The 21,300-nt window shown below is 39.4% G+C and overlaps 2 protein-coding genes across 3 annotated transcripts in view; one reads left to right on the top strand and one right to left on the bottom strand.

The window, feature by feature from the left end:
• Window positions 1–3,226, top strand: part of polr3g (polymerase (RNA) III (DNA directed) polypeptide G) — a 48,955-nt gene extending 45,729 nt beyond the window's left edge. The window contains exon 8 of one of the 2 annotated variants that reach the window (XM_062025441.1): window positions 7–3,226. In XM_062025441.1, coding sequence (XP_061881425.1) covers window positions 7–96 — 90 coding nt within the window. In that variant the 3' untranslated portion in view covers window positions 97–3,226. The remainder of the gene's footprint in view (window positions 1–6) is intronic. The other variant, XM_062025440.1, reaches the window with a different exon arrangement.
• Window positions 653–18,750, bottom strand: lysmd3 (LysM, putative peptidoglycan-binding, domain containing 3). Its single transcript, XM_062025439.1, has 3 exons — window positions 18,580–18,750; window positions 9,334–9,603; window positions 653–3,950 (listed from the first exon to the last, which is right to left on the bottom strand). The coding sequence occupies exons 2-3, from the start codon at window positions 9,598–9,600 to the stop codon at window positions 3,294–3,296; spliced, it is 924 nt and encodes a 307-aa protein (XP_061881423.1). The 5' UTR covers window positions 9,601–9,603; window positions 18,580–18,750; the 3' UTR covers window positions 653–3,293.
• Window positions 18,751–21,300: the final 2,550 nt, after the last annotated feature.

The raw sequence follows: 21,300 nt of genomic DNA, 5'->3' as shown, positions 1-21,300 counted from the left end.
TTGTAGGACAACGATTACATCGAAAACTACTTTGACAACGGAGAAGACTTTGCAGCGGCCAGTGACGACAACATGGATGGAGAGGCAACCTACTGACAAGTCAGTAGACATTGTTAGACTGCTTTAAAAAGGACTTTTTATACTTGAAAAGAGCTTGCTTTAAAGCAGTGGTTCTTAACCATAGGGCAAGGGCCGCCACTAAATGTTTCTCGCAGCTGTAATACACTTTTCCACCACTTGTGGCAGTAATGACAAACTAGCTGAAGTCAGAGGCACAAAAATGATGACTAAAGTGGTGAAGTTGTATTTTCAAAAGTTTTTTCCAGAAATGTACATTATTGTTAAATTGGTTTACTTTAGCACTGCTAATTGTACATTTGTTTCATCAGTTTTCATTCTTTCGCAGTATATTTGACTAGTACTTATTTTTGTAATCAGTCTGACCTAAGCCTTGATGATAATCTTTCTGATCAACACATGCTTTCATATCGTTGGACGAGGTTGGATAAAGGTTAGATACAATTAGTGTGCCCCGAGGTCCAAAAAGGTTAAGAAGCCCTGCTTTAAAAAGAGTTGTGTAAATAAGAAATGCCAAACTGTATGCACACGGGCAATATTTGAAAATAGACTTATTTATTGTCCAGCCTGTAAGAATATTTCCACAGGTTGAAAGGCACATAATGTCAACATTTGAAGTACAAGGGCTTACACACACACACACACACACACACACACACACACACACACACACACACACACACACACACACACACACACACACACACACACACACACACACACACACACACACACACACACACACACGTACGTCTGAGGAATGCTGTGCAATTCTTCACCGAGCTTTATCGCTTTATTTCAAATGTCACTAATGTCCAACTTCAATACTAACAAGTGTACGATGGCACAATGGTCCTGAAATATATTATTTCTCAATGATGTCACCGTGTAATAAGCTTAAAACCAGGGGTGTCCAAAGTGCGGCCTGGGGGCTAATTTTGTCCCACAGCTGTTTTTTTTATTGGCCCTTGACAGATACATGACTATCTATCTATCTATCTATATATATATATATATATATATATATATATATATATATATATATATATATATATATATATATACCCCAATAGTAAGTTGTAATTGAGATAGTAGAAATTATGAGTCAAAAATATGAAATAAAAAGTTGTAATTATGTTAAAAAATGAAAGTTGAAAATATAGGATGGGCTATAATTTTGAGTGAAAAAGTCGAAATTATGAGTCAAAAGTTAATTTTGATTTTAAAAAGTTTAAATAATGAGAATTCGAAGTAATGAGTCGTTATTTCAAACTTATGACCTTTTTATTTATATTAAAATACAAAGTCTTTATCTCATAAATTTTGAATGTTAATCTCGTAATTGACTTTTCATCTCATATTTGACTCATTTTAACTTTTTATCTCATTCGGGTATTTTTTGTGTGTGACGGGAATGGGTAGTTGTAAGTAGTGCTGTCAAACATTAAGGATTAATCCCAAGTATTGCAAGTAGTATTACTCACCTGCATCATTTAAGTTGACTGAAGTTTCAAAAAAAGACTACAGTATTTGGACACAAATGCAATTATATTGTTAAAGTAGATTAGAAGGTAAAGAAACAAAAAAAAGGTGATTAATCTGCATATATCCATGATTAATGCAATGTTTGAAATGAATCACATGAGTTTATATTCTTGACAGCTCTAGTTATATTACACTAGTGTTCTTTATAACAATGCTAAATGTTTGTTTTCAGATAGCTTAGCATCTATTGATGTACACTAATTTGCTTTTAAGGGGAACTGCACTTTTTTAAATTTTTGCTTATCATTCACAATCATGAGAGACAAGAAGACAAATGGTTGTGTTTTTTTTCGCTTTCTAACATATACAAATCAGCTCGTTCCAGGTGGCTAGCAATGCAGCTAATTGGAGCAATCAATTCTACCTCTAAGTCACTTTAAAAATGCGTTCAAAAACCGTCAATACTTCATTCACGTTCTGTAACCTGTATAATAACCAAACTGTAGCAACATTGTTATTGTAAGTTTTCTAGCGTAGTAACACATCGGCGGGCTACGGTATTAGCTGTAAAAGCTAGCTACGGCAAGAAATAAGCTAGTTTCTACGTCAGCACGAAACTTGTTTGAGTTTGTAATACATAACACAATGTCATAGGACGCCAATCTGTACTGAGTGAAAAACATGAACAATCATATCACAGTATTAAGTATTATTTCATGTTTTGTTTGTACACAGTACTATAGTTGTAATAATACGCATGACGTGCTGCATGTATCATTATCAATATAAAGTGTGGACAGTTGTTCGTCTGGACCAGCTGGCCCGGGATGGGTTTTTTTTCCGATTAATTATGGGTAAGCACTTCATTTATGTCGAAATAGCTTGTCTTCAAGTTCCACATTTTTCAGCTTTGATTTACTTTCACCTAACTCTCTCGGCTTCCGTCTGCTCCAACATCTCACTCTTCCTTCGTGCTCACTTCTAGAAGCAGTAGTTCCTCAGTATATTCAGGTTCAAAAAGATAAGGTTCTGAATCCTCATTTGTCCAGAAATAGTCGTCTTAGTTACCGTACCTGCCATGATTAGAAGACACAAGCGTTTTGTATCCGTAAGTAGGAACACACTGGAAGTCAGATGTGCGTTGCTATGGAAACAGAAATAAATGCGCTGAAGAATTAGTTCCGGCAGTGATTAAAATGACCAAATACGGTAAATATTGTACATATTATGAAGGTGTTTGGTACTACATTATAGAGATAGACTTGCAGTGTTTATACAAAACGTTGCTGGAGGGTTTTGAAGGCAACAACGGTGACTCCCATTAACCGCAACTTCTGAAAGATTTGTTTTTAATCATCTTTAAAATCCCCCCCAAAAAGTGTGTTCCTGTCTCTCATAATGATGGTGAACGATAGGCAAAGTTCCAAAAAAAGTGCAGTTCCCCTTTATTGTACAATATTCCACCGTGCAACTTAAATTTTTTCTGAATGTGGCCCTCAATGGAGAAAGTTTGGACACCCCTGCTTCAAATCCAAAATGCACAATAAACTTTTCAATGAGTCCTGAAAATGATTTGTCTATATTTATATTTGGGAAATTGCATGTGGCTTCAAAAGGCAGCAGCAGCATGGATGACAAAGGTTAAATTAATAGAAATATATAAAATTCTTTCCCCGTCAAGATTGCATTGATCATATCATTAAAAGTGTTATATTAGGAGTCCATGTTAGTTATGTCTTCTCATGTTCATTGTTCACGCCGAGGCCTTGCAGAGCGACATGAGCTACGTGTCCGGCATGTGAGCGATCAGCTCCAGCATGGCCGTCTCCCATTGGACCGTGCGGATGTCCGGGAGGCGTGTCCCCGAGAGCCCCCGTGGGCACGGCGTGATGGCTTACCTCGATCTTCATGAAGACCTCGTAGTACAGCAGGTAAAAGACGGGCGTGACGATGCCGACCACCAGCATGATGACCACGGCCGTCCACCACCTCATGCCCCAGTCCGCGCCGTAATACGGGTCCTTTTTCTGCGCCGCTTTGTACTCCAATTTGCCCAGCGAGGGCTGAATCTGCTGGTGCGTCAGGGAGGACACCACCTCGTTCAGGCTGCTCGTCGACGGGCCGGCGGAATTGACCAGCTGCTCGATGTCCTTGTCCTTCTCCTGGAGGAAGCCTTCCACGCTGTCCGTGGAAGAGGAGGAGTCCGTGGACGACTCCATGGGGAGGGCGGTGACGGCCGAGGTTTGGGAAAGGGAGGCCGGTTTGGGAGGTCCTGGTTTGTGGGTTTCAGTCAGCATGCTGAAGCGTCTGACGGGGATTTTCACAGATCTCAGGGCGAAGAAGTCTTGCTCCGTCACCAGGTTGTTGGCACGCTTCAGATCCGCCACCTAAGAAACACACAAGTTGTAGAAAGACATGCAGTAGGACAATCCTTTCTCAAATGTGCCTCAAAATATTTGACTTCGGTCTTAGGCTATGTCTACACTAAGTCGTTAAACCCCTTAAACAAATAATTATTTAGCCTAAGCCCCGTTTCAGCCACACTAAACCAGCGTTTAAGGTCCCCCTCCTCTGACAAATTTTTACACGGCTAAGTGCGCCGTGTATTTCTTGAATCTCCGGCTCTTAGCTTTGGATGGACTCGCTGATTGTTTACAAACTGAGTCCGGAGAGCAACGTTCCCTCTAAGGTGCGCGCCTGCGCAATTGCGCACCGCTCACGCGTCCTCAGCGCACAGAAAATATATGCCGCGCAGAAAATCAAAAATCCCATCTGAACTTTAAACAAAATAAACACTTTACAATTTATTCTGTATGATTTTGCAATGCAACTCTGTGAGTGACAGGTGACAACAAGAGTGGCCCCAATGAATAAAACAATCTTTGTCAACACAATTCAATTATCTGTCGAGACGAATTCCATCAATCACTTTATTGAGCAAAACTGTTTGTAACCACACCAAAAACATGAGTAAAAAAAACTTTTATCTATTAAAAACTGGTAATTTTCTGCCATATAAACCAGGCTTAAACCATCTTTGTCATCAGTCGTTTCAACAGAAGCAGCTCGCTCGCTCACCTGCACCAACACACGCACTCATGGCACTTAGCCAGTGCTGCGTTTATGTCCACAAAAAAAGTCGGACAACCCCAACGCCACACAATGTGTAAATGCCAGGTTGTAACACTCTGACTCCTCAATCAGATGTGTGCTTATTTTACTGCCATTTATTAAGAATGTTGATCTAAAGATATTATTCATGAAATATTGTCACTAGATTTCATAAATGCTAATAAAAAGATGTATTTAACAGACAGAAAGTTACAGGAACTAAATGTAATCTCTGAAAGGGGTAACATTTCTTTTAAAGGCAGGAACCGCAGCCAGACATACAATACTAGCACATAGGTCATGAAAAACATGTTTTTTTGTTATTGTCATTGTAAGAGGGCAAAATCACTTATCAGAAAATTATTTTAATAAAACGTTTAAATTGTTATGATGTCAGGTTTGGGACAGGTGGGACGCTGGTGTGGCCACAGTGTGCACGTCTGATGTCGCTCACATGGGCTCCACTGAATGCTCAGGGAGTTTGTGCATTTGCTCACACACATGGAAAATTAGAGGGAACATTGCCGGAGAGGAAGTGACGCCAGAAAGGCCGAGCGCCACAGCCAGCTTCATAATAAAGCGATTTCGTAACTCTGAGCTAACCACTGGAAATATGGAGGCCAGTCATCCAGACATGTACAGACGCTTGTGGAAATCACACATGAATACCTTAAGAGAAAGCGATTGCAGCTATTTGGGATACAACACTTCTCAGACGGCAAGAGAACTTTCGAATGTTCGGGTCAGCTATGATTCTACTTACCGAAAAACTTTGTCCATTTGTCGAAGGAGAGACAACGAAAATGCAGGCTCTCGTGGATGTGATTAAAAAAAGGTAGCGTGTGCTTTGTATTACCTGGCCGTCGAGGGAAGACTACGGAAAATGGCGAATGTTTTTGGACTGGCAAAGCAGACTGTATCAGTTATTGTCCGCCATGTATGTCGCGGACTCAACGTCTAGGTCCAGAGTATATAAAGTCACCAAAAAAAAATGGACAATGAAGTTGAAGGAAAAAGAGTGAGGAGTGTCCTGACCAGATATCTAGATCCCTAGATTGATTGATGTAAAATGTTCTTTGTCACATTGTGTACTTTCGTGTCCAATAAAGATTTGATTAATTTATGATGGCTCAGGTGTGATTCACTACAATAGGGCCCCACAGCACACTGGATTCCAGTTAAAGGCCTACTGAAACCCACTACTACCGACCACGCAGTCTGATAGTTTATATATCAATGATGAAATCTTAACATTCCAATACGGCCGGGTTAACTTATAATGTGCAATTTTAAATTTCCTGCTAATCTTCCGGTTGAAAACGTCTTTGGATGACGTATGCGCGTGACGTAACCAGTGAAACGGACGTATCGGTACCCCTACAATACAAAATAGCTCTGTTTTCATCTCATAATTCCACAGTATTCTGGACATCTGTGTTGGTGAATCTTTTGCAATTTGTTTAATAAACAATGAAGACTGCAAAGAAGAAAGTTGTAGGTGGGATTATGAAATGAATTTTTTTTATTTAAACGGGGATAGCAGATCTATTCTATGTGTCATACTTGATCATTTCGCGATATTGCCATATTTTTGCTGAAAGGATTTAGTATAGAACAACGACGATAAAGATTGCAACTTTTGGTATCTGATAAAAAAAAGGCTTGCCCCTACCGGAAGTAGCGTGACGTAGTCAGTTGAACATATACGCAAAGTTCCCTATTGTTTACAATGATGGCCGCATGAAGTGAGAGAGATTCGGACCGAGAAAGCGACAATTTCCCCATTAATTTGAGCGAGGATGAAAGATTTGTGGATGAGTAAAGTGCAAGTGAAGGACTAGTGGGGAGTTGAAGCTATTCAGATAGGGAAGATGCTGTGAGAGCCGGGGGTGACCTGATATTCAGCTGGAAATGACTACAACAGTAAATAAACACAAGACATATATATACTCTATTAGCCACAACACAACCAGGCTTATATTTAATATGCCACAAATTAATCCTGCATAAAAACACCTGCGTGTTTGTTATGCTAGCTCCTAGCTCCTCTGCTAGCTCCTAGCTCCATAGAACACGCCAATACAATTCAAACACCTGATCAACACACACAATCACTCAGCCCAAAAGACCGTTCACCTAACCCAAGGTTCATAAAGCTTATATATTTTTAAAAAGTTACGTACGTGACGCGCACATACGGTCAAGCTATCAAATGTTTAGCAGCCAAGGCTGCATACTCACGGTACCTGATATTCAGCTGGGAATGACTACAACAGTAAATAAACACAAGACATATATATACTCTATTAGCCACAACACAACCAGGCTTATATTTAATATGCCACAAATTAATCCTGCATAAAAACACCTGCGTGTTTGTTACGCTAGCTCCTATGCTAGCTCCTATGCTAGCTCCTAGCTCCATAGAACACGCCAATACAATTCAAACACCTGATCAACACACACAATCACTCAGCCCAAAAGACCGTTCACCTAACCCAAGGTTCATAAAGCTTATATATTTAAAAAAAAGTTACGTACATACGCAAAAAAAAGTTGCGCACATACGGTCAAGCGATCAAATGTTTAGAAGCCAAAGCAGCATACTCACAGTAGCACGTCTGCGTCTTTGTCATCCAAATCAAAGTAATCCTGGTAAGAGTCTGTGTTGTCCCAGTTCTCTACAGGCGTCTGTGTATCGAAGTCAAAAGTCCTCCTGGTTAGAGTCTCTGTTATCCGAGTTCTTCCATATTGACTGCATCTTCCGGGAACGTAAACAAAGAAGCGCCGGCTGTGTACTGTTGTTGCTGACTACGTTCGAAAAATACGTCCATTTCGCACCGACAACTTTCTTCTTTGCTTGCTCAGCTTCCTTCTCCATAATGCAATGAACATGATTGCAACAGATTCACGAACACAGATGTCCAGAATACTGTGGAATTATGAAATGAAAACAGAGCTTTTTCGTATTGGCTTCAATGTGGAAGGCATATCCGTGTTCCCCGGGTTACGTCACGCGCATACGGCATCCTCAGAGGCGTTTCGAACCGGAAGTTTAGCGGCAAATTTAAAATGTCACTTTATAAGTTAACCCGGCCGTATTGGCATGTGTTATAATGTTAAGATTTCATCATTGATATATAAACTATCAGACTGCGTGGTCGGTAGTAGTGGGTTTCAGTAGGCCTTTAATTGATATATATATATAGCCAATTAATTGCGCACTATTGACAAGTGATGTACCGAAAACTTGACCACTGAAAAAAAGATATTGATCATCGAAAACCGTGCTACCGAAACCGGATATAAACAAAACGCATGCCGTCTGATGTGGACATGATTTTAAATATATATATTGCAGCTATACCCGCGGACAGCCCTCTACAAAATGTACAAACATATTAAGAGGACAGTGGCAGCTTTTAAGAAGAGAAAGTCCAACCAGAGCAGAGCGAAGCAAGTGTGACAATAAGTTAAAATTACAGTTACAAGTCCAAGACCTTAGATAGCAGTAGTGTATACCTTATGGTGTTTTTGTTGCGCCCTTAAGTGTTAATACTGTAAGTATTGTACTTATTACGCACCAGCTATTTGATTGTAACTAGGGCTGCAACTAACGATTAATTTGATAATCGATTAATCTGTCGATTATTGCTTCGATTAATAATCGGATAAAAGAGACAAACTACATTTCTATCCTATCCAGTATTTGATTGAAAAAAAACAGCATACTGGCACCATACTTATTTTGATTATTGTTTCTCAGCTGTTTGTAAATGTTGCAGTTTATAAATAAAGGTTTATTTAAAAAATAAAAAATGTATAACAAATTTTTTTTTTTAAACTCTGCGCATGCGCATAGCATAGATCCAACGAATCGATGACTAAATTAATCGGCAACTATTTTAACAATCGATTTAATCGATTAGTTATTGCAGCCCTAATTGTAACATGTATCTTAGTTGTAGTTTTTAATAACACATTTGGAGGTGTTACAATTGCTAATGCTAATCATGTCAATAGCAAAGCCAATGTCTATTAGCATCAAGCTAGCACATTTTTGGGAAAAGTAAAGCCTTTCTTTACTTACGTTGGAGTGTTTTTTTTAATTAATTGCTTTGTTGGCATTGAAGATGGCAACATAACCCAGAAGTAATTTTGACTGTGTTCGCTCTCAGTGCTGCTGGAGTGATCGCCAAGTGGCAAAGAGCAAGGTGGCACCGTTGTATTTTGGGCACCTAACGATTCGATCAGATTCCGATTCCTGAGGTGACGATTTGGTTCATAATCGATTCAAACTGACTCTAGCACTGTATCATTTGGTGTAATAGTTACAATGAAACTTTTTCAAAACAGGGTACATGTGAGAAAAGCTATATAAGAATGGCGATTCTGATGTGAATAAATTTTTTCTGCAGCCCTGTGAATAGGCGCCCGGTAGTACCGGCAGGATTTGGTAGCATCCCTAGCTGTGGCCCCACCTTTCACACAAGACTGAGTCGTGTTAGTGTGCACGTAATCAGATAATTGCATGTGTTGGCGTCGAGTGGGATCCAACACTTGTTTGCTGGTGACAATTGCTTCCAACACAACGACTGTGCGACCTCAGAATCTCTCACCTTTCTGCTAGTCCCTGTCACACAGGTCTTGAACACTTACCGAGCAATGGTACTGCAAGGCGATGCTGTTTAGGGTGTCGCCCTCCTGGACATCTCTGCTTAGGTAGACGATGTCGTCCACCCTCTCCCTGGACGCGCTCCTTTTGTTCCGGTCTCTGCTACGTGGCCGCAGGTCACAGCTTTCCCCATCCTCCTCCGACTGTTCGTTCTCCGAACTATTGGTCCCAAACAGGTAGGCATGACCACCATTGGAGGCTTGAACAATGGTGGCCCCTTGGAAGCCGTAGTGCTGGCCCCGACCAGTCATCCTCTGTATTGAGGCAGGAAAACATTAGCAGGGGTGCCTCCAAGGGCCAAAGTGAAAATTAAAGCAATTTTAACCATGCAACAACGCAAGCAGTGAATAATTTGGCCCCATACTGCCATATATAAATATAAGCCTAATTCAGTTAACATTCAACACTGCATCTTTAAGTTACATTTTAACCTCAAAACATTCAAAAAGGTCATTTTCTGCAGATTTTCACCATTTCCAGGTGTTCTCTAACCAGCTCCTCTTAGGTATTTCATTCCATCGCTTTCAAACTTTACCCACACCGATTAGACATACGAGAGATGTTGAATTTCGAAGCGTTTAGGTCTTCATTATAGGACGTGAGCGAAGCATGGCGACCAAGATTATCCTTCTATAAAGAGCGTCAGAAAGTCGCAACTTTACAGTAGAGCAGGGGTTCTTGAAATCAAACGTAACTAGATATATAGATTTTATGATTAAAAAAACTGGCAGCTCAGTCACCAGAATTTTACCATTAAATCTACAGTGGTTTTTACACCAAATTGAAAAACTGTACCAGTGATTTTACGTTGAAATTCTGGTGACTGAGTTGCCAGTTATTACCGTAAAGTCTATGGGCATTTTCATAAAGTACATTACTATAAACTGAAAAACAGTACCACTGCAGAATTCTGGCAACTGAAATGCTACATTTTTTTACCGTAAAATCAACATTCCCCGTTTTTACAGTGCATTACTGTAAATGAAAAAAATGGTACCGTTGAGGATTTTACGGTAAATTTTTGGCGACTGGGCTGCCAGGTTAGTTAACAGTAAAATTGAAATACTTGTATTAGAGCAGGGATGTCAAACATGCGGCCAGCAGGCCTGGACAGGTTCAATCCAGCCTGCGAGATGAATTTGTGTTTAGAATTGAGCTGCATTTTTAAATTAAACTGCTGTTCTAAATGTGTCCACTGGATGTCGCAATAGCAATTCTGTTAGGCAAGCAATGGTTTATACCGTAGCGAGCAAGTATACCAAGCAAGAGGTACACAGTAAAGCGGGGCTGGAGCTCTTACCCTTCTACCCGATATAAAACAAAGAGGAGTAAAATAAACAATTGGTAACCCCACTTCAAATGCTGCAAGAGACACTGCACATTGATATAGTTCTATGAAAATTTGTGTCTTCTGTGCATATTTGAAGAAAGTGAACAGTGTGTGATTTACTGCAATACTGTCGTACGTTTTTATTTTTGGTTTGTTGAAATTGTTCACACATTGCACACCTTTTATTTTTCTATCAATACACAGTGATGCCTAAAAGGCAGGGAGTAACTTTACCCTCTTGAATAGTTTCAACCTCAGTTTGTATGGTTTGTTGAGTTAGCACAGGATTAATACCGTATTTTTCGGTCTATAAATCGCTCCGGAGTATAAATCTAATCGGCCGAAAATGCATAATAAATAAGGAAAAAAACATATAAGTCGCACTGGAGTATAAGTCGCATTTTTGGGGGAAATGTATTTGACAAAACCCAACACCAAGAATAGACATTTGAAAGGCAATTTAAAATAAATAAAGAATAGTGAACAACAGGCTGAATAAGTGTACGTTATATGACGCATAAATAACCAACTGAGAACGTGCCTGGTATGTTAACGTAACATATGGTAAGAGTCATTCAAATAACTATAACATATAGAACATGGTATACGTTTACCAAACAATCTGTCACTCCTAATCGCTAAATCAGATGAAATCTTGTACGTCTAGTCTCTTATGTGAATGAGCTAAATAATATTATTTGATATTTTACGGTAATGTGTTAATGATTTCACACATAAGTCACTCCTGAGTATAAGTCGCACCCCCGGCCAAACTATGAAAAAACTGTGACTTACAGTCCGAAAAATACGGTATGTGGAAATGACAAATGAGATAGTTGATGCATAAAATAGTTTTTATTTATGCTTTTTTTTCTTTTCATGTTCAATCCTAGATGGGTTGTGATTTAAAGCTTAATTGCTTTGTAGATACACTGAGATTAAATCTAAATTCATTGTGTTGTTGAAACGGCACTAAATTGTTCATCAGAATGTTCAACGAACTTAGTGTTTTATTAAGAGATGTACATTTTCAGAATGTGCCTGTTCCATTTTGGGCCGAAGTAAAACAAAGAAAACAAACCGAAGTTGTCGTAGTTGTACTTTTAAGTTTTTATGCCATGATTTTACCCGTACGACCCACGTGGGAATAGATGTTCCTCCACGCGACTCCTGAGCTAAAGTGAGTTTGACACCACTGTTTTAGAGTGCAGCCTTGCGGAAATGCCCATCAATGATTGTTCAGCTTGAAAAAAGTCGATGAATATGTTTTACATTTGGTAGCCACTCCTTTTTTGTCAGTTTAGTGCAGGGGTCGGCAACCTTTACCACTCAAAGAGCCATTTTGGCAAGTTTCACACATTAAAGAAAGTAATGGGAGCCACAAAAATGTTTTTAAAATTTAAAATGAAAAACACCGCATACAAAGCTTACATGCTTTGTGCTATGTTAACCAGGGGTCTCAGACACACGCACCGGCACACACTTTAATGTGGGAATTGGATGTTAGTGCAGCCCGCGAGTTTTGGATGAATGTCGCTTGCGTCACACTTGCCAACCCTCTCATTTTTCCCGGGAGACTCCCGAATATCAGAGCGTGATGACACTGCATTTGGCGCCCTCTACAGTCTGCCCAATCAGTGTACCTGCTCGGCCACAAGTGGAATGCAGCTTTAGCTTGCTCACGTAAGAGACAGCAAGGCTACTAACTCAGCAGCCACACATCTTACACTGACGGTACCAATACCCAGAATCCCATGCAGCCCTAACTCTTCCGCTCAACCAACCACGAAGAGGGGGGGGGGGTTGATGTGTGGGGGGATTTGGTGGTAGCGGGGTGTATAATGTAGACCGGAAGAGTTAGGACTGCATGGGATTCTGGGTAATGGTTGTGTTGTGTTTATGTTGTGTTACAGTGGGATGTTCTCCAGAAATGTGTTTTTCATTCTTTTTTGGTGTGGGTTCACAGTGTGGCGCATATTTGTAACGTAACAATGTTGAAGTTGTTTGATACGGCTACCGTCAGTGTAAGCTGTGTGGCTGATGAGTAACTATGCTTTGCTGTCTCCTGTGTGAGCAAGTAATAACAACATACAACATGTAGCTGGCCTGGCATGCTGTAAGTAAATGCTCTAGAGGACAATTACTGCAGTGCAATTAGGGCACGCCCTTTATATAGTAATTAGAGTGTTAATAGGATTATTATTCCCTGGGAGTAGTCTATGAGAGACACTGACATCCATAAGTCTCCTGGGAAAATCGAGGGGGTCGGCATGCATGTAGCTGAGCCGCATCAGAGTGGTCAAGGAGCCGCATGCGGCTCCGGAGCCGCGGGTTGCCGACCCCTGGTTTAGTGCTACATCATCACACTGATGGCGCCCTCTAGTCATAAAAATGAGGTCCTACTTTTAATGTAATCGTTTAGAAAACAAATGATAAATGTATGCATTATCCTGTTATATCTCACATTATATTGTGTTTTGGAAAAAGGTTGTCATACACGTTACTTAATTCATTAAAAAAAATAATACAAAAGATTAAAAAAATGTATGCATATGTAAATGTATTCAGTTATAAACATTCATTCACTTTCTTCTTTCCTTCATGGATCTAAACTTTACCGCTGACGGTATTTTTTTCTATATTTGTATTTAATAAGTTGTAGGTGTATTTATTTCAGTATAAAAGTGCAAAAAAATGTTTCGCTTCGGTCATGAAATATGATAATGGTGTGCCAAGGCATACGTACATACATTATTTATTTAGCGCTTAAAACTCTAGAGTCTACATCAACTTCAGATCTATCCGTCAATTCTAAGTTGTTGTTTTTTTATAAATTATGTTTTTTTGTTTGTTTGTTTTCTGCCCTTTTTTGTCAAAGAAAACGTTTTTTTTATGGCAAACACACAAAATGTGCAAAATCTGCCACAAAAAATATTTTTCAAAGTGGAATATTTGATGTGAAGTAATCGGAGCCTTGGGTAGGTCAATATTTCATAACATTGATGTTGATTCAATATTATGTTTTGAGCAATGACAATTTTAAAGAAAAAAAAAACCGCTTTGTTTTATTAGTCAACATTGCAACTTTTTCTAAATTACATTTCACATGTAAGCTTTTTTTTAATCGCACTTTTGTTGTGTTTTTCTTTATGTTAATAGTATTTTCAGAATGTGCCGTGGGCCTTTAAAACACTTTTGACCCCCCTGCTATAGATAATAAAAAATGTAATCTGATAAGTCTAACGATAAAAAGCAGAGCTTGGCGACGCACGTGCGTTTATCATAACGCACAGTCAGCATCTCTGCTTCAGTAAACAATGACGGTGATGATGTCAGCGATGCGAGCGACACTTGCTAACTTGTCAGCCACTTCTCCAAAAGACTCCATTTGAACACTCCTCGCACATTAACACTTCAAAAGGCACATATTTGCCCCGTTTGTTGACCTACAAAGTATGTTTTTGGGGTGAAGGAGTCTGGCCGGGTGCTGGTTAGCTTGAAGCTAACAGCTAGACTGTCTCCATCCTCGAACGATGTCGCTTCAGCGGGAGATAAAAGTGAAGTTTCATGGACTCACAAAGACTAAAACAAGTCATTTACTGGAGACATGGCACAGGATGCAATTAAAAAGGTTGACTTCACACTCACCTTAGTGTTTACCATGAAGTCTTTCTTTTGACAGCCCCTCGCGGTAAAGTTGTCCGAGTGCAAACTGAGGCAGTATTTTCGGCGAATCAAAATTTAACAAATTGTACCGGAAAGTTAATTACTTTGAAGACAACCAATAAAAACGCAATAAACGGGGATGGAAATTTGACCTGGCAAATATAAACAAAACAAAACACAGGGGGAAAGCGATAATCGATAAAATAAAATAAAAATTAAAAATAAGCGCGGGCTTCAGGAATTGTGCGTCCTTTCTGATTTCAATGCGTAAACAGACACAAAGTGTGTTAACGCCAACACTGATCATGAGGCATTAGTTTGTCACTAAATAATAATCATGTCAAAATTGCTTTGCACAATTGCACGAGCACATTTTCTATGACACCAAGACGGTTTCATGAGGGACATGAACCTAAAATGTCAATGTCCACTCTGATGACATAACACATGTGCTTATCAATCCAGTGAGGCCATGTGGACCTTGGAGGTTCAAGGATTCTGCAGAACTAGATTGAGATGTATGGGCATAACCAACCTTCAAAGTACTACTTAAAATATGCCAGGCACCTGAAGTGTGAATTAGTTGCATCACTTTAATAATCTGAATTGTCTTCAGACAAAGAAACGTTGCGCCAGAGTCATTAAAGGGTTGTAAACAAATCAATTAAAAGGGCATGCCCAGGAATGTAGAATTGCAAAAGCTACTCGATGCTCGTGCGTATTTACAACATCAAATATACACCTGGTTGGTTGCTTTTAGGTTTATTTCGCACATGTCAACAATTGCAATATAATACACCACATATTTTCATTTCTCCTTACATGTCCAAAAAAAGAGTAGGAAGACGCAATCCTACCCCTTTTTTAGTTTATAGCAATTATTACTAACACATATGTTCACTTGTCTAGCATTAAAAGATTACAGTTGGTACAAAATGCGGCAGCTAGACTTTTGACAAGAACAAGAAAGTTTGATCATATTACGCCTATACTGGCTCACCTGCACTGGCTTCCTGTGCACTTAAGATGCGACTTTAAGGATTTACTACTTACGTATAAAATACTAAGCGGTCTAGCTCCATCTTATTTTGCTGATTGTATTGTACCATATGTCCCGGCAAGAAATCTGCGTTCTAAGAATTCCGGCTTATTAGTGATTCCCAGAGCCCAAAAAAGTCTGCGGGCTATACAACGTTTTCTCTGTTTGGGCTCCAGAACGTTTTCTCTGTTTGGGCTCCAGTACTCTGGAATGCCCTCCCGGTAACAGTTAGAGATGCTACCTCAGTAGAAGCATTTAAGTCCCATCTTAAAACTAATTTGTATACACTAGCCTTTAAATAGACCCCCCTTTTAGACCAGTTGATCTGCCGTCTCTTTTTTGCTCTGCCCCCCTCTTCTGCGTGGAGAGGTTATTATTAGGTGACCACTGATTGCGCCAGCTGTTCAAAGGCGGGATAAACTGTGCATCTGTTGGGGACGTCTATCTGCGCTGCTGACTTGTCTCCACTCAAGATGATCCCCTGCTGGCCCCTCACTATTATGTTAGATCCACTATGGACTGGACTCTCACATTATTAACCAGATCCACTCGACGTCCATTGCACCGGTCGCCCAAGGGGGGGTCCCCACATCTGTGGTCCCCTCCAAAGTTTCTCATTATATCCCATTGGGTTGAATTTTTTTCTTACCCTGATGTGGGATCTGAGCCAAGGATGTCGTTGTGGCTTGTGCAGCCCTTTGAGACACTTGTGATTTAGGGCTAAATAAATAAACTTTGATTGATTGATTGATTCATGAGGGACATGAACCTAAAATGTCAATGTGCACTTTGATGACGTAAACATGTGCTTATCAATCCAGTGAGGCCATGTGGACTTTGGAGGTTCACGTATTCGTCATAACTCGATTGAGACGTCTGGGCATAACCAGCCTTCAAATTACTACCGTATTTTTTGGATTATAAATCGCTCTGGAGTATAAATCGCACCGGCCAAAAATGCACAATAAAGAAGGAAAAAAACATAAATCGCACTAGAGTATAAGTCGCACTTTTTGGGGAAATTTATTTGATAAAATCCAACACCAAGAATAGACATTTGAAAGGCAATTTAAAATAAATAAAGAATAGTGAACAGGCTGAATAAGTGTACGTTATATGACGATTGCCATTTTCTGCAGCGTATTTCACTACTTCCAGCTTGTAACCTGCAGTATATGATTTCCTTTTCGGTGCCATTTTTGTTCAGCCCTTCTCAGTTTTTATAAGTTACCGCCAATGTTGAAATGATCAATTTTCGTAGGTACGGAAGTAGTAGCAGGTAGCATCTTTTTTTTTCCACAATGCACTTCTGCCATGACCCGCCCCCGCCAAATTTTTATTGGTTGACGTGTGTGTGTGACGATTGCTGATATACGCCTAGTCTCTTACGTGAATGAGATAAATAATATTATTTGATATTTTACGGTAATGTGTTAATAATTTCACACATAAGTCGCTCCAGAGTTTAAGTCACACACTATGAAAAAAACTATCAGAAAATCAGAATAGTTTTATTGCCATTTTTTGAGAACGGGTTCACAAACTAGAAATTTTTCTTGGTGCAATCGTGCAACATAAAACACATATAAAACAGATTTGGTAATAAGAGCTGTAACTGAGCTATCAGATACAGTATATACTGTAATATTGTACATGGTCAGTGGTTTATATTGTATATATGTTATAGACATAATATAATATATCTGTATATAAATTATTCTGTACACATATGTATATATTTATATATATGTTAGATTTTTTTTTATAGCTATTTTAGTCTATTTATACCTGCATTGTCCTTTCCATCCTTACACTTTCAATCATTGTAACTGAGCTACTGTGTTGAACAATTTCCCTTGTGGATCAATAAAGTTTGTCTAAGTCTAAGATCTTGTTATATACTTAGAAGGAATTCGAAGGAGCTACTGTTAGGAGTTATTGTTCATGTGCCTGACGGCCGAGGGGAAAAAACTGTTTAGGTGGCGGGAGGTGTGGGTCTGGATGGACCGTAGTCTCCTGCCTGATTATATGACTTATAATCCGAAAAATACGGTACTTAAAATATGATAGGCACTTCAAGTGTGAATCAGTTGCATCACTTTAATAATCTGAATTGTCTTCAGACAAAGAAACGTTGCACCACTGTCATTAAAAGGTGGTAAACTAATCAAGTAAAAGGGCATGCCCAGGAATGTAAACTTGCAAAAGCTACTCAATGCTCGTGCGTATTTACAACATCAAATATGCACCTGGTTGGTTGCTTTTAGGCTTATTTCGCACATGTCAACAATTGCAATATAATACACCACATACTTGACAGATGTGGTTTCTCATTGTAGCCCATTGGGTTGAGTTTTTTCTTGCCCTGATGTGGGATCTGAGCCGAGGATGTCGTTGTGGCTTGTGCAGCCCTTTGAGACACTCATGATTGATTGATTGAAACTTTTATTAGTAGATTGCACAGTGCAGTACATATTCCGTACAATTGACCACTAAATGGTAACACCCGAATACGTTTTTCAACTTGTTTAAGTCGGGGTCAACTTAAATTGATTCATGATACAGATATATACTATCATCATAATACAGTCATCACACAAGATAATCATCAGAGTATATACATTGAATTATTTACAATCCGGGGTGTGGGATGTGGAGAGGGTTTAGGTTTGGTTGATATCAACACTTCAGTCATCAACAATTGCATCATCAGAGAAATTGACATTGGAACAGTGTAGGACTGACTTGGTAGGATATGTACAGCAAGTAGTGGACATAGAGAGGGAGAGAGAGATCAGATTTAGGGCTATATAAATAAACTTTGATTGATGTTTTCAATTCTCCTCAGAGGTCCGAAAAAGAGTAAGAAGACGCAATCATACCCCTTTTCTAGTTCATAGCAATTATTACTAGGACAAAGGGACAAGCGGTAGGAAAATGGATGTACATGTTCACTTCTTGTTCTCGTTTTACGCGTTGTATCGCAGCGATAAGTAAAATGACCTAAAATAAGTAAAATACCTTCAACGACAGTTCAGTATTGAAATAAATTGTCAAACTCGTCAACATCAGCACAAATGATGCTAATGCTAACTCGCTAGGTCTACTGTCTGGAACCGCTGCTGACCTGCTTGTGTTCTATCGGCGTATTTTACCGTGACATGTTTCGACGAGTACAACAACAAGTCGTCTTACCTGCGAAGGTGTGTACCGATCAGCTAGTTACCCTCAATGACGCCCATGGCTGCGTCGGGCGACGATAATCCTCGGTCTCACCTTTCCGCCGTCGTGTAGCATCGCCTCGACACATCCTAGCTAGCTAGCTGGCTAGCTGGCTACGAGCCTTGGGCTAACCACCGCTCACGCCACGTCAACATAGCGATGACGTCATGACGTTGGACGCGTAAGTACAGAATCTCGCGAGATGTCGCTCTCGTCAAAACGTAAGAAGAAGCGGGAGATGAACATTAAAACGTGAGGTCGGTTTATGCTCGGGAAATAATTTGTTTTCATTGTCAACTGAAGTTGGAGTGAAATGCTGACAGAATGTAGTATGAATGTAAGAATAGTTTGAATGTTGGAATGGTTTGAATGTTGAAGAGCTGACGCTGAACTGAAATGCTAATGGATTGTAGGGCCTACATTCCATTAGCATTTCAGTTCAGCGATTTCTACATTCCCCCTACATTGTAGGGGGAATGTAGAAATCGCTTAAATGTTGAAATCGTTTGAAACGCTGAAACGGTTTGAATGTTGGAATGGTTTGTTTGAATGTTGAAGAGTTTGAATTTCCAGGAGAACCAAAATTTGGTTTGGAACTTGGGATAAGTGTTAGTTTGAATGTCCTGGATGAGTGGAATGTCTTGATATTGGAATGCTTTGAATAGGTTGAAAAATGTGGGAATTGTGCAACCTGGAAAAATGTCCCATTCATTACAATTGGAACTTCCTGGAAATTTGGGGATTTTTTTTTGAAAATGATTAAGAGCATGAATGTCCTGAATGAGCTGAATTGGTTGTTGGAATTGTTTGGATCGGGCAAGAAATGTTGAAGTAGTAAATGGTATTAGGGAGTTTCTGGAAAATCTGGAATTTTTTTAAATAAAAAAAAAAGGGTAGCTTGAATTTCCAGAATGGTGGAATGTGTTAAAGGTGGAATGGTTTGAATGTGGGAATTGTGGAAGTTTGAAAAATGGCCAATTCATTTTGAATGGGGAAAATGCACCAAAAAAAAAAGGAATTATGGGAAATCCGGGATTTTTTATTTAGAATTGTTGAAGTAGAGCACACGATTCCTGAACAGGCTGAATATTTTGGAGTTGGAACGGTTTGAATCAGATGAAAAATGTGGGAATGGTGGAATTTAGAAAAACGTTACATTCATTTCAATAGGAATTTCAGAAAAAATTTGGAATTTCTGGAAAAGCGGGATTTTTTTTTGAAAATGGTAAAAAACTTGAATGAGTTGGTACTGACCTTTTTCCAAATCGGTAGAGAAATGTTGAAGTAGTAACATGTTGAATTGAGAAATGGTTTTACAGAATTTCGGGAAAACCGGGAATTTTTCCAGTTCAAAAAACTATCATCAGCAGTTTGTTTACGTATGAAAACATGTATGAAAAGTATCAATGTTGTTGTTCAAAAAATCTGTTTAAAAAGATCACCAAAGCAATACCTCTATCCTTAAAATCTACGGTGACTCAATATGTTTATATTCAAATACTACCCCTTGTCTGAGAAACTGTCAGGTTTGTCACTGACAGTTTGGTTATGTTTTAGTTTTTCCTCTGTTCGTTTTATTTCCTGTCAGTGCTCTTATTTTGGTTCAGTTTCCTGCTTGTCTCCCTGAGCGCTGTTTCCCCTCAGCTGCGGCTGATTGGCACCTGGCCACACCTGGTGTCAATCAGCCGGCTGCTATTTAGACCTGCCTTTCCCTCCAGTAAGTGCTGGAGTATTGTCGTTGTAGCTACTATCTGTAAGCTGTATGCTGTGGACTGTTTGCTGTTTCCTGTTTGCTGGTTCCTGTTCCTGGTATCCTGTTTCCTGTCTCCTAGTTCCTGGTTTGTGTTTTACCTTTATTTTGGACATTAAATTATGTTTTCCTGCACCAAGCCTGCCGTCTCTGCATCTTGGGGTTCGTCACCACCTTTACGTGACAGAAACCTTAATATTGAAGATGTTCATTTCCGTGATGAAAAATGTTCCAACAAGTATATGAGGGCAGTTTTAGTGAAATAATATTTTCCGGGCACAGTTCATAGACAATATATCCTGAAGAAGTTTACAAAAGTTGAGCTAAGGAAAATAAGGACAAGATATATCACATATGCAATTTTTCCCAAAATTAAACAAATACAATTTTAAATTATTAATGGAATATAACCTTCAAAATATTTTTTTAAACTTAAATTTAACATGGAGGTTGATGGCGGTTATATCTGTGGAGCTGCAGAGGGTGTCAATCATCTGTGGAATGTGAGAGTGTACATGTGTTTTGGGAGGAGTTGAGATTGGCTGAGAAACAAGGGGGTGGAGATGTCCCCATTCTATGTAGCAGTGTTTTTCAACCACTGTGCTGCGGCACAATAGTAGATATTGTCTGGTGTGCCATGGGAGATAATGCAACTTCACCTAATTGGTAAAAAAAAATTTGCAAATCAATAATTATAATCTGCCAATGTGCCGTTGTCTAGTGTCTGTACTGTATAGAGCTTGGCAGGGTAACCATGTAAAACTTCATATCAGTAGGTGGCAGCAGCTTTGTAGAAGTCAGAACGCGTCGAGGATGGTTTGTCGTGATCCCAATATGCAGAGCACAACGGGAGACGGCGTGCAGGTAAAAAGGTATGTGATGCTTAAAACAAAAATGAACAAAACGAAAAGGCAATGAAGCATAGGGATGGCTATGCTAAACGT

This window comes from Entelurus aequoreus, linkage group LG17, assembly GCF_033978785.1.
Source record: "Entelurus aequoreus isolate RoL-2023_Sb linkage group LG17, RoL_Eaeq_v1.1, whole genome shotgun sequence".
NCBI lineage: Eukaryota > Metazoa > Chordata > Actinopteri > Syngnathiformes > Syngnathidae > Entelurus > Entelurus aequoreus.
The sequence above is the reverse complement of the archived record's forward strand: the minus strand, read 5'-3'. Positions and strand labels throughout refer to the sequence as shown.

Excerpts from the sequence above, each read along its gene's own strand:
- lysmd3 (XM_062025439.1), bottom strand. The coding sequence starts at position 9,600 with ATGACTGGTCGGGGCCAGCACTACGGCTTCCAAGGGGCCACCATTGTT. Across the intron at positions 3,951-9,333 it reads CCTTGCAGTACCATTGCTCG|GTGGCGGATCTGAAGCGTGC; the intron begins GTAAGTGTTCAA and ends TGTGTTTCTTAG.